This window comes from Phoxinus phoxinus (assembly GCF_949152265.1).
Source record: "Phoxinus phoxinus genome assembly, chromosome: 6".
NCBI lineage: Eukaryota > Metazoa > Chordata > Actinopteri > Cypriniformes > Leuciscidae > Phoxinus > Phoxinus phoxinus.
The window spans coordinates 10,753,458-10,766,628 of record NC_136881.1 but is presented as its reverse complement, the minus strand read 5'-3'; the positions used below and the strand labels follow the sequence as shown (position 1 = coordinate 10,766,628).

At 36.2% G+C, this 13,171-nt stretch overlaps 1 protein-coding gene across 2 annotated transcripts in view; it reads right to left on the bottom strand.

Moving 5' to 3' along the window:
- ank2a (ankyrin 2a, neuronal) overlaps window positions 1–12,525 on the bottom strand; it is a 39,222-nt gene extending 26,697 nt beyond the window's left edge. The window contains exons 1-18 of one of the 2 annotated variants that reach the window (XM_079614873.1): window positions 12,432–12,525; window positions 11,925–12,023; window positions 10,994–11,092; window positions 10,674–10,871; window positions 9,976–10,074; window positions 9,164–9,262; window positions 8,859–9,056; window positions 7,470–7,568; window positions 7,242–7,340; window positions 6,550–6,648; window positions 6,366–6,464; window positions 6,197–6,269; window positions 6,061–6,114; window positions 4,812–4,935; window positions 3,692–3,776; window positions 2,973–3,076; window positions 2,694–2,729; window positions 1,412–1,636 (exon numbers count right to left, since the gene is read on the bottom strand). In XM_079614873.1, coding sequence (XP_079470999.1) covers window positions 1,412–1,636; window positions 2,694–2,729; window positions 2,973–3,076; window positions 3,692–3,776; window positions 4,812–4,935; window positions 6,061–6,114; window positions 6,197–6,269; window positions 6,366–6,464; window positions 6,550–6,648; window positions 7,242–7,340; window positions 7,470–7,568; window positions 8,859–9,056; window positions 9,164–9,262; window positions 9,976–10,074; window positions 10,674–10,871; window positions 10,994–11,092; window positions 11,925–12,023; window positions 12,432–12,479 — 1,937 coding nt within the window. In that variant the 5' untranslated portion in view covers window positions 12,480–12,525. Of the gene's footprint in view, window positions 1–368; window positions 468–1,411; window positions 1,637–2,693; window positions 2,730–2,972; window positions 3,077–3,691; window positions 3,777–4,811; window positions 4,936–6,060; window positions 6,115–6,196; window positions 6,270–6,365; window positions 6,465–6,549; window positions 6,649–7,241; window positions 7,341–7,469; window positions 7,569–8,858; window positions 9,057–9,163; window positions 9,263–9,975; window positions 10,075–10,673; window positions 10,872–10,993; window positions 11,093–11,924; window positions 12,024–12,431 lie in introns of both variants that reach the window. The other variant, XM_079614874.1, reaches the window with a different exon arrangement.
- Between the last annotated feature and the right edge of the window lie 646 nt (window positions 12,526–13,171).

Below are 13,171 nucleotides of genomic sequence, written 5' to 3'. Positions count from 1 at the left end.
CAGAAACAGATATTGCATCTGTGGAGGATATACAAACAGGAAAATGCAGCATGCAGCAAGGTGGAAAAAGAGAGCAAACAAAACAATGGATAATGCGATATACAGCAGACACACAGAACATGACAAATACATTAAAAGAATAACAATAAAAAAAAAATGATATCAAAATGCAACAAGGGAGGAAAAGGTAAATTCATGGAACACCTCTATTTCGGAATGATAAAAGCTAACCAACAAAACTATTAAAAAAAAGGGACAAAAAAAAAGAAAAAAGAATATGACATCTTGGAGATGGAGGTGTATTTAAAAGAATCAGGGGGAAATGTGACCGGTATCCAGTTGATATTTGGCATTAGGATCTCTCCTACCCGAGGAATTTGGTGCCGGGTGGACCCAGCTGCAGAATTCTGCTGACAAGACTTTCACCCTCATTAAGAGGAGGAGGGGCTGTTGGGAGGTGGAGTTTACTGTTCCGATCGCAGCCATTAAAAAAGATGTGAAAAAAAAAACAAGGCACACTGTGAACCTGATTTACTGATTTAGAGAGTAAAGATACTTAGAGAGTATTTAGATACTGACTCAGATTTAGAGAGAGAGGAACATTGTTGTCATTCCTCCAAACTAGCGATGACAAGTGTCCTAACCAGGTGAGACGAACACTAAAAGCTCTTACATGAGTTTTTGTCCTAACCAACTGCGACATTTTGTTGATCGCTTACTCTCTATTTCAGCAGTGTCATGCTTTAATATATTTCTATTTCAGTCTTTCAGTAATTTTACACTTCAACTCCAACTTATTTTATTTTTATCTTCACACACACACACACACACACACACACGCACACGCACACGCACACGCACACGCACACGCACACGCACACGCACACACACGCACACACACACACACACACACACACACACACACACACGCACACACACACGCACGCACACACACGCACGCACACGCGCACACGCGCACACTATATATATATATGTATTGTATATAAATAAAACAAAATGACTAAAACTTAAACTAAAGTAAAAACTGAAAATAATAATTATAATAATTATTATAATAATATAAATATATTTCTGAAATAATACTGATGCCCAGTAGCCCCATCCACTGAATCTCATTGGTCCAAAATTCACAAAATAAACAGTGTCATTGGCTAAAATTACATCACATTGCACAGCTGATTCAGTAGACAAACAAATTGATTGTCGCTGGAACTTGTAACATCACTTCTGGTTAGGACACGTCAAACATGTTGACATATTGTTCTGCTTTGTCAGTCAAGACGAGACAAAATAGAGAACATATAACTGCGTCATACATACACAAAAGTAGACAAAAATGTTCATGGTGATACAGCATAAATGTTCAATTTCAACCTTTGCACCCGCTTACCCAAGAAACTGGGCTCCGGTGGGTCCAACTTCAATGATCTTGCCTGCGAGCCCCTCTCCCTCCACCATAGGGGGCATAGAGGCCAGTCTGTGCCTCTTCACCAGACGACACGTGACCCGTGTCGGGGCTGAGCACTTTCTAGGTGGCACAATAATGCGTAGCCCATTGTGCCGACAGCCACGCATGGCTCCGCCGCGAGCATCCACCATGAAACTGACCAGGAAGCTGTTTATATAGAACAACAGCAAGTGACAGTGAAACACACAATGCAATGCTACTTAACCCAGAAATGAAATACAGGAATAAATACATTAAATGTGCAAATTCTTGTTTTTAAACTTATGGATGCCACCTTGCATTATTACTTGTCTGTCTAATTTCCCAAGCTTATTTTATAGGCTCTGTGGGCTTCCATATGTTTGTAAACAATTATTAATTTAGCAATTCTCCTTGGTGCCATTATAAATTACACACTTCAGAAATGTTCCCGGTTCCTATTGTTTTCTGTTTCAGGATTAACTTCTGTTAAACCCAGAACACTGACGTACACTACCGTTCCAAAGTTTGGGGTCTGTAAGATTTTATGTTCATTTTGAAAATGCTCTTATGCTCACCAATGATGCAAGTATTTGATAAAAAATACAGTAATATTGTGAAATATTATTCTATTTTTTCAAAATATCTTTTCTATTTGAATATTTTTTTTATGTAATGTATTCCTGTGATGCAAAGCTGAATTTTCAGCATACTCTAGTCTTCAGTGTCACATGATCCTTCAGAAATCATTCTAATATGCTGATTTAGTGCTCAAGAAACATTTCTTATTATGTTGAAAACAGTTGTGCTACTTAACATTTTTATTTTGTAACATTCTACTTATCATTACTGTCAAATTACATACTGGTCAATTTAATGCGCTTTTGCTGGATAAAACTTTAAAAAAAATCTTCCTGACCCCAAACTTTTGAGGAGTGTTGTTTAATGTCATGTATTGCTCAACAGGTAATTGGGGAAATACTGTAGGAGTTGAGAAACACAATGTGTCCAGTATCATACAACCCATGTGAGAAATATTGAATAATATTAAATATTATTCATGGGGATCTCTATGAATACTGAGACATGAGTAACTGTATTCATTAAAACATGCTTAAAATTGAATAGGCACAAATAGGCTAATTTAAAAATGCTCAAAGCGGTCCGTTGTAAAAAATACATGCAATAATGTAATAAAAGTAGATGAAGAGAGGAAGAAAAGGGTCACAAGGAAGAGAAGTGTCACCTGCTGTTGTCATGGTCAAGGCATGGGGTAGATCGGCTAAAAGCAGAACAGAAACACAATCACGAACAGCAGAGAGAGAGGCCGAGAGTGATTTAGGGAGATGATGTGTGAGTGTAATAAATGAAAAAACAAAGAGCATGAAATAACAATACGAGAGGAACTTGAGCAGCTATCATTTATGGTCCATAAGAGTGGCATCTAATGCAATGCCTGCTTCGAATAAGGATACACACCTTGTGTAGGACAGGGGAGACAAGTGTGTGTATGAAACCTACTAACCCTGACTGCAGAAGAGTGCTGGTTAGCACCACATTATCCAGATGTTCAGCACCCCAGCTCAGACGATATGAGTCCTTCTCATGCCCTCGAGAGAACGCTGACACCTGACAAACAACAAAATCAGACTATAATATATCATGAGATAAATGTTTATTAACATTTTTAATTAGCATTTATTTTTATATTTACATTTTATATTTTCAGTTTTAGTTTTAATGGTTTAATGGTTAGCAAACTTGTAAGACTTTCGTTCATCATCGGAATAAAATCATCTTTTTGATGAAACCTGAGAGATTGCTGTCCTCCATTCACAGAAAGCCTAAATTAAATCTGTTCATCATATACAGTAAAGCGACCTAGTCTTTTTAGGAAAAAAATTGGACTAAACATAGCCTATATATATATCCATGTGGATTAGTTTTACAATCACTTTATGGTTTTAGTTTTTGAAGCGTCAATTATAGTATTTTTTTTTCCGTCATTTTGAATTAGCTTTTATTTTTATATTTTTCAGTTTAAGTTTTAGTTAGTAATTTTTGTACTTAAATGTATCAATTTCAGTAAGTTACAAAGACACTATTTCTAATTCTAAGATTTTAATGTACTGTAATATTTATATTTTATTTAATCTTTATTTCAATTACTAATAGTTTCAGTTAATAATAAAAATACTGGCCCAAATGTTAAATGAGAAGTACATATAAGGTGCGATAGTTCACCTTATGAAACTGGTGGCTGGAGATCATGTCCTCAATCAAGATTCCTTCACTCCTGTAAGCAAGATGACTGGGTGTCTCATGGGACCTGTGGTGGGACAATGCAAGCATGTGGGCAAGACAGCATTATGTGTGTATTTGTGAGAGCAAAATCCCCAGAAGCTTTTTTTCCCTTGGTCGAACATTATTAAAGTTACTTAGAGCTTATTTAGAGATATGAGCCGAATGGCTTAGTGCAGGCGCTAATGGATGTGGAGGTTGTATCTCGTAAATTACCCCATAATAATGCCTGGAATGATACCAAACTTCTACAGTAGTACAAATAGGTTCTGTACTCATAAAATGAGGCACTGTAAAGTTTGTAAGTACATCAGGAGTTTATTTAAATAACACTTGCCTGATGGCTTAAGCTACCGCTAACATGGGCGTCGAGGTCACTTCTGTGATTTGGGAAAAGCCCGTAAAAGTCTTGCGCGATCATCCGGTGTTGCTGACATTAAAAAATAAATACAAAATTCCGAAGTATTGACAACTTAGTGTTAACTAATAATTGTTGCAAACTGGTACTATCAACAAAAAAATTGTGCATTCCTGGAACTGGGTGTCATTACACTATTACACATTTTTTGTAATTAATTAAACACATTACACATTTTACGGGCTTTTCCCAAATCACGGAAGTGACCTCGACGTCCATGTTAGCGGTAGCCATCAGGCAAGTGTTAAATAAACTCCTGCTGTACTTACAAACTTTACAATGCCCCATTTTATGAGTACAGAACCTATTTGTATTACTGTAGAAGTTTGGTATCATTCCAGGCATTATTAGTGGGGTAATTTATGTGATACAACAATCGGATTCATTAGCGCCTGCACTAAGCCATTCGGCTGATATCTCTAAGTAAGCTCTAACTTTAATAATGTTCGACCAAGGAAAAAAAAAGCTTGGCTCGAAGTCATGGTGCACAGGACCCTAGGTTGAAATTACTCTGAACCATCCCTTTAAATCTGTCTCAGCCAATGGTGTGTTTAGAGGCAGGGCTAACTGTAATAAGCTTTTAGAAGGAATTAGCTTGTTTGTTGAATAGTTAAATATTGTTGTTTGTGTGTACATTTTCTTTACCGGTCTAGGTTGTGGGTGTAGCTCATGCCTTCCAGGTAGTGTCCAGGTAGAGAGTCATCACCAAGTTCTCTCAGGTCCTCTGCTCTCAGGTACTCCCCTCCGTCACCTGTCATTGTGTCCTCACCTGCTCATACACACATTTACAGTATGGATTGATTAATACTGTCAATTTGACAGACTAATGAACTGAGTATGGGATGATCAAATGACTGGCTTGATTAAATGATGGACTGACTAGTCTGTAGTTTAATAAACAGCCCAAATCGTGACTTTATTTCTATTTCTTTGGACATGCTATTCTCTCTCATTTTCTGATCCAATATAAATGCAAATTAAACCGAATCCTTTTGAAATTCAGATCAAATAACATTTATTATTAACCTTCAGATTTGTGATGGTAAAGATTTAAAGAGACAGTAAGGACAAAATAAATAAAAAGTAAAATAAATAAAGATGAATTTATCTATTATTGTAATTTATATTTAACATATTAATTTGTTCATTTATTCTGTCATCTAAAATGAGCAATAGTAATAGTGATGACAGCCATAACAAGCAACGCTAACTCATTATGTAGGTATTAATTAGAAATGCTCGGTGCCCCACAGATATCATGTATTCTCATTTTATGATTTTAAAAATCAGAGATGCAAACTCATCAGGGGTGAAAAAAGTGACAAAGATGGAGTTATGATGAGAGGATTTGGGAGAACGTAGAATGCAGTCAGTGAAGTTGCGTTAAACAAAAACTCGTTCACAGTGGATTCTGACTAAGATACAGTAAACACCTCTGATTGGCCATTGCTTTTAACAGAGATGCCCGTGATTGGCTACAATCCTCAATGCTGCAAAAAAAAACATGTTGGAAATAGAAACCCTTGCCTTTGTGCCACACACAAAAATATGCACAGAAGTGCCCCCACTTCTCCCCGCCATTTTAAAAACCTGCCGGATCTACACAAATCACACACATGACCTATTTTGGATTCAAATGGTGAATTTCACCAAAAGATGACAAGTTTGCATCTCAGAAAAATTATCCTCAGATTAGCATAAATAACTACCGTAAGAACAAAGTTAGTTTTCCACGGTTTAGTTTTCTACACACAATAATCATGCTGGTTGCAGTTAGCACACAAACTGCCATACGTTGGAATAGATACAGAACGAACTGAACAGATTTTTGGCAAATGCGGTATTGTTAGTATAGGGGTGAGTTTGGTTCACTCTATATCTATACCCTTTATACCTTCGATCTCCATAGAGACTTCAGTAAAAAGCTCCTCCTCCATCTGATGCTGGGCTATAGAGGCACATCAGCTTTTACATAGACATATGAAATCCTGACTATGCATATAATACAAGTTAATAAAACAGTATCTTACCCTCCTCATCAGAAACATCCAGAACTTCTGTCATTGTCTCTGGAACGTTCATTTTGTGTTTCTCTGTCACCGTCTAGAGTAGTTGAAATGAACAAGGCATTCAACGTACACACTCTACTGTTTATGCCCACATCAAAAGTTCTTATTATGTTAAATCAAGGATACGTACGGTTGTTGTTGTGATTATTTCCTCAGTAACAACTTTCAAAGTGTCCACCACTGAGATGTATCCCAGACGTTTAGCAATAGAGAGTGCTGTGTTACCATTCTGAGAAAAATTTAGTGTGAGGTTAAAGGACAGAGATACTGTACAGTATTAATATAATTTCTGTAAGTATGAGTGTGTTCCTCACCATGGTGACGGCATTAGGCTTGGCCCCATGCTGCAACAGGACATTGATAATGTGTGTATTTCCCTGCTGAGCAGCTTGGTGAAGTGGAGTGTAGCCGTTCTGAAAATATTTTAAAAGAAACCCCAGCTCCATCAGTACAGTAAACTATGAAAGCTTGTTTCCGACACAGAATAAAACAGTTTAAAATATAATTGCGACTTTTTATCTCACAATTCAGATTTTTTTCACAGAATTGAGAGTTTATATCTCACAATTCAGATTTTGTAACTCGAAATTACGAGTTTATATCACGCAATTCTGAGGAAAAAAAGTTTGAATTCCGAGAAATAAAATCTTACAACAGAATTGTTTGATAAAAACGCCAAATAAAATATTAAGCTTATAAAATAAAAAATATTAAAATAATAAGTAAATAAATACCAGCATGCTTGTGTATAAATTAATTTATAAAATAAAACAATTGCAGTACTTTAAAAACCAATCACAGATATCAACAACATCCATCCATTAATTCTTATCATACTTCAAATAGTTCATAACTGAAAAAGATGAAATGAACAGTTTATTACACAATTATTAATTGGGTTATCAAGTCACACAATGAAAAAAAAATAAAAAATGAAAATAAATAAATAAATAAATAAATATAAAAATATATATATATAGCCTATATATATATATTGAACTCTTACCTTAGTTTTTGCATTGACATTAGCGCCATTTTGCAAAAGGAAATTAACCGTTTTTACATTTCCATAGTGACAAGCAACAATAAGAGGAGTGTAGCCCAACTAGAAGAAACAACCAAATTTCAGATTAGCTGAAATGTAACATATCTTGACACTTTCTTTCCAAATGATTATTTAAAAAAATAAAAATACAGTAAACCACAGTAATATAAAACTATGAGTCATGTTTACTTTGGTCTGCTGGTCTATGTTGGCATCGTGCTTGACGAGTATTTCAGCCACACGCACTTTGTCCTCCTGAGCAGAGAGGTGAAGAGGAGTAAGACCACTCTGAAAAAAAGAAGAAGAAGAAATTATGAACCAACTCGTGTTTATTTGGGCTTTCTGGAATACTTCTTTTTGATTGGTCACTTGCTGAAGTCTACAGGCCAATATTTTTTTTCCTGGCCCTATTATGTTAGCAAAGGAATGAACCAACAGTATGGTTTCTTTCTACTAATTTGCTAATGCACAAGTGGACTGGAGAACAGTGTATGGGGACACTCTGTTTACATGGACCCTAATCCGTTTGTAATCGGACTAGTAGCACAGTCGTAATTAAAAAAAAAAAGTCGGGATGAATTGGCCAAATCCAATGAAAATGTCATTTGGATTGTAAGGGGTGGTTTAAACCTTTTGTAATCCATTCTATAGGACATATAAACACTTGATCGGACTGAAAACCGAAACTGTAAAGTTCTGGGCATGTGCGATGATGTAGAATGATGGCGTAATGATGTTGAGACATTGATGATGTTGGGAAAAAAAATGATGTTGTTGAATCGAATACAGTGTAATAAATGACTGTCGTGTCAATCTAAAATGATCGTTTCACTTATCGTCTGTGAAGTGCTGCAGGAGAATGTTGTCCCAGTGGTCCTTGCTTAGGACTCTCATCCACAGATGTGTTGTTTTGGGCACGGGAAATGGCGTTTTTACAGCTTGATAAATACAAGCAGCACAGCACAAAGCTTCATGTGCTCGTCGTCTCCCAATCAGGACCCAAAATAGATAAATATTAAGTCTGCTTTTTAAAACAAAGAAAAGAAGCGATGGCAGGAAGATGATTTGTATGCGCCAATAGCGGGATACTCTGTATATTCGTGCAGTGTGCTCATGTCAAAAGATCAAATCCCATTTGAAGATTGTGTGTTATAAACGCGCACATCAACCCGATCACCTAATTTAGCGTTCATGTGTGATTTAATTCTGGTTAAAACAAAAACTGTCTATGTAAACATAGCTAGTGTCAACTCAACTAGTCAGTTTTGATGAAAAAAAATATGGTAAATAAGTTCAGGGTATCCCTGAAGGATTTTTAAAATCAAATTTAAGGCTTTTATATATATATAGCCAAAGCCATATCGTGATTCCAGCACATGTCCCATTTCATCTCAAATGTATAGCCCGGTGGTTTTTACAGCCATAGGCTGCACAATGCTGTGAAAATTCATTGATTGATGGTTAGTGTGAGTGATGAACACTGTCATGTTAACCGTTCCAAGATGGCAGACGCTTTGACGTGTCTGGAGCGGTCGAATGTGGCATCTACGTAAACATATCTACGGCTCTAGATCTCACCTTAGTGGCAGCATTGACGTGTGCACCCCTCTCCAGCAGTAGGGAAGCCATCTCTGTGTGCCCCTCCTGAGACGCCAGGTGTAACGGACTCACACCCTGCTTGGTCAATGCATTTGTCTCTGCTCCATACTGAAGCAGCGCAGCGGCAATCTGAGTCTGGTTCTTCTTCGACGCAATGTGGAGAGGTGTATAGCCATTCTGCACAGAAAGAGATTAACACAAACCATCAGGTAATACAGTTTTGTGGTATTGCTGGATTCAGAGACAGATATTTGTCATTTTTTCAATCAATTTAAGATTAGCACCTTAGCTGTAGCATGAGGTGAGGCCCCTTTATCCAAGAGCATCATCGCCACCTGCTGGTTATCATAGTGAGCAGCTACATGCAGAGGTGTCAGACCGTACTGTTTCAGACAGCCAAATATAGAAAGAAAAATAATGAACATATTTTCAAAATAAAAATTGATAGCACTTTATTTTGATAGTCCACCTTTGGCATTCTACTAAATATAAGTAAGTTCGCAACTACATGTCAACTACCAGTCATAAGAGAATTAGACGGTCTGCTTAAAGTCCCCCTGTGGTAAAAAATCAAGCTTTTAATGGTGTTTATATGTCTTTGTGGTGTTTTTATGCTTTAAGATAAACCATGTGCAAATTAATAAGTCAGCACCATTACTGGGTATTTTCTCCTTAAAACAGTAAACAAACCAAAAACAGCCTCAAAATCGCAGTTTGAAATCGCTGGTGTTTCTGATGTTACAAACTACCTTGAATCCAATCAAGGCATGATCGCCAACAAGTGGATCTCTGAGCTGGTGTGAGTGAGTGGAGTGGAGGCGGAGGCAAGGGTGTAAAGTTACATTCAAGCTATTTTAAGGCATGAAGACATTTTGATTCAAGGAAAAAAACGTTTAAATATTTCATTTTGGTGATCAAAGAAGAGTTAAGGGATAAAATTACAACAAGGGGACTTTAATATCTGCTAACACTTTATTTCGATGGTTCCCCAACAGAATTTGCAAGTAACCTAGCTTAACAGTCTACTAATACTCTAATGAAAGTTAGCAGAATATGAGTTGTGTAGTGAGTAGGTGATTAAAGTTTTGACTTTCACCTTTCCAGAATCATCAAGAAGTGCTCTTTTCTGTAGGAGGAGTTTTGCCACATCCAGGCTTCCATACTTAGCAGCAACATGTAGAGGAGTAAAACCTTTCTATTAAGGGGAAGGATATTTATCTTTAGTTAAATACATACAGATACATACACTATTGTACAAAAAAACGTGGTCTGTAAGATTTTATATATATTTTTAAAGACATTAATACTTTTACTCAGCAAGGACACAGTAAACTGATCAAAATATTTCAAATAAATGCTGTTCTTTTTTACTTCATCACAATCCTGAAAAAAAGGTTTAAAGGCAAAAAAGGCAGCACAACCATTTTCAAGTGTGATAATAATAAATATTACTTGAGCATCAAATCAGCATATTTTAATGATTCATGACGGATCATGTGACACTGAAGACTGGAGTAATGATGCTGAAGTTATTTGAATATGTAATAATATGTCACAATATTGTGGTTTTTACTATATTTTATTTTTTAATGTATATATTTTTATTTTTATATTAATTAAACAAATGCAGCCTTGGAGAGCATAAGATACTTCTTTCAAAGACATTTAAAAAAATTGACCCCAAACTTTTGAATGGTGGTTTATATACAAAATTATAGTGTTAGTGAAATAACATTTGATAATATATTTGAATGAGGGTCTGTATTTGATTCACAGATATGCCTGCAGTCGCACCTTCGTGGAGAGCGAGTGAGACGCTCCGGCCTCCAGCAGCACCTCAGCCGTGTCCACCTGCCCTTCACGAGCGGAGATGTGCAGAGGTGTGTATCCATTAGTGGTGGAAGCATCAGGGTGAGCCATGTGCTGCAGTAACAGCTGCACGATCTCTGTCTGACCCAGGCGGGACGCAATGTGAAGGGGTGTCTGATCCTCCTGGAGGGAGAAATCAGATAGAAAGAGTGAGAGAAAAACAGATACATTATGTTTAAATCTCTATTTGTAGTCATTAATATCTGTATTTTTGCTTTCTTCGGTAAGTGTTTTTATTGACTCACTCTGGCCATGGCATCCACCAGAGCGCCGTTCCTTAGCAAACATCGCACCACCTCCATCTGTCCTGCCCTTGCAGCCATGTGCAATGCTGTCTCACCACGCTGAGGACAAACACAGTCGGTAATAGAGGAGATGCAATGCTGTGTAGGCCTTTTACTTCATTTAGAGGAGAGAACAAAGGACCGGAAATGATTTCGAGAACTTAAAAATATTGCATAAATGTCTGTTCAAAGCTATCTGGTCTTTAATAATTCTCACAAAATGTTAGCACAAAAACATTATTTATAAAAAATTAATTCTGAAACTTTAGTTGGATGTTCATATAATGTTTTTAAACTATTTTATATTTCAATTTTAACATTTTTTAATTTTTAAACAATCTCACAATATTATTATGAAATTGTAATTGCAGAATGTGCATGAATGTGTGACGTCTGATGTAAATACATCTATCTGCTACGTGAGATGCAGCTTCTGTGTCATTATGTGTAATTTTTTATTTATTTAGTTGATTCTGATCTATAATTTGACTGGAAACAGCCCTATAGTGTCTTATTATTCTAAATTAATTTATTGATAAAATCTAAGAATTTTGTCAAAAGATTAAGCATTTAATAAGGTTATAAAAAAAGGGCTTCTAAAGGTAAAAATGTCCCTGGTAATTAATTTAGGGAGTCAAGCATTGCCCTTTAATGGAAATGTTAATTTGTTTCACAGTTGTCAACTAACCACCATACAGAATATGAAGAAAATAAAAAATATTTGGGAGTAAGCTCCACAAAAGGCCTAAACTAGCCACGGTACTGCAGCACATAAACACATTTCGACAAAATTCCAGAAAATCCCCCTTTTTTGGTCAATATCGCTCACCCCTACTAGAAATATAAAAAAATATATGGTACAAAATGTCCATCATGATGATTATGTACTCACAATATTACAGACATCAGGTGAGGCTCCATTCTGTAGCAGCAGGAGAACGATATTGAGGTGCCCCATAAATGCTGAAACATGGATTGGTGTCAGGCCGGACTAGGGAGAAAGAGAGGAGAGTGAAATACATGATAAAATACTGAGAATGAATGAGTAAGCAGCGCTTGAGTCAGCAGGGCACCAAGAGGAACCAATCTCCAATAAATGCATATGAAATCCACTCTTAGTTGCATTCATATTACTTTGGCAGACACTTAATGTAAGCGATTTACATTGAATTCAATGTACACATTTTTGCAGTTCACGCAGTCTCTGGGAATCAAACCCACGACTTTGTCATTGTTAGTGCCACGTCCTACTGTTTGAGCTATGGTAATAAGACTCTTCAAAATTTTATTATTAAACTCTAAATAATTAAACTCTACAAAGTTACATGGCAAATTAGATATTATCCATCCTAAATGGTATGCGAAGTAGGGCACAGTCACACACTACCAAGACTCTCACCTCAGTGATGGCTTGGATTGAGGCGCCGTACTTAACCAGCAGTTCCATGACTTTCACTCTGTTCTTCTTGCAGGCAATATGCAGAGGAGTGAAGCCATTCTGAAAAAAACAAAACATAAACATATTTAAATACATCCCTAGCTATGTTTCAATCCAAGGGGTCGGGAGCAAGACGGGACCAAGACAAGACCAAGGCAGGGCGAGACCGAATCAAGACTAAGACCCAGACCAGCACTCCTTAAATTTACACATTTACTGCCTGAGAAATTAACATTTAATTAATAAATACAATTAAAATAATGAGACAATTTGTAGAATTACACCTGCATAAATATTGTTGAGATTAACGTTTTAAAAATACAATTTTAATATAGAAATATGATGGAAATAATACTTTTAAATATGAAACTAAAACCACCAGTAGGTGGTGTGAAATCCCTTCATGGAGTCATGGAATCATTTATTTAACCAATTTGTTTCAAGCAGCTTCTTCATTCTGTAAAGGAACAATGCTGTGTTCCTTGGAAACACAAATTGCTGCTATGAATTTGTTTGGAACCATTTTCATTGCCAAAAAAAGCAAAAATTTGTGTTTAAAATTGTCTAAAATGTAAGTTACTTAATATTAACTTATTGAACATTTGTATAAAATTCAATATCAAATATCATGTTTGAAATCATGGTCATATTTATGTAAACCGCTCTTTTTCTTCTTGTTATATTGCTAAATTATATTATAA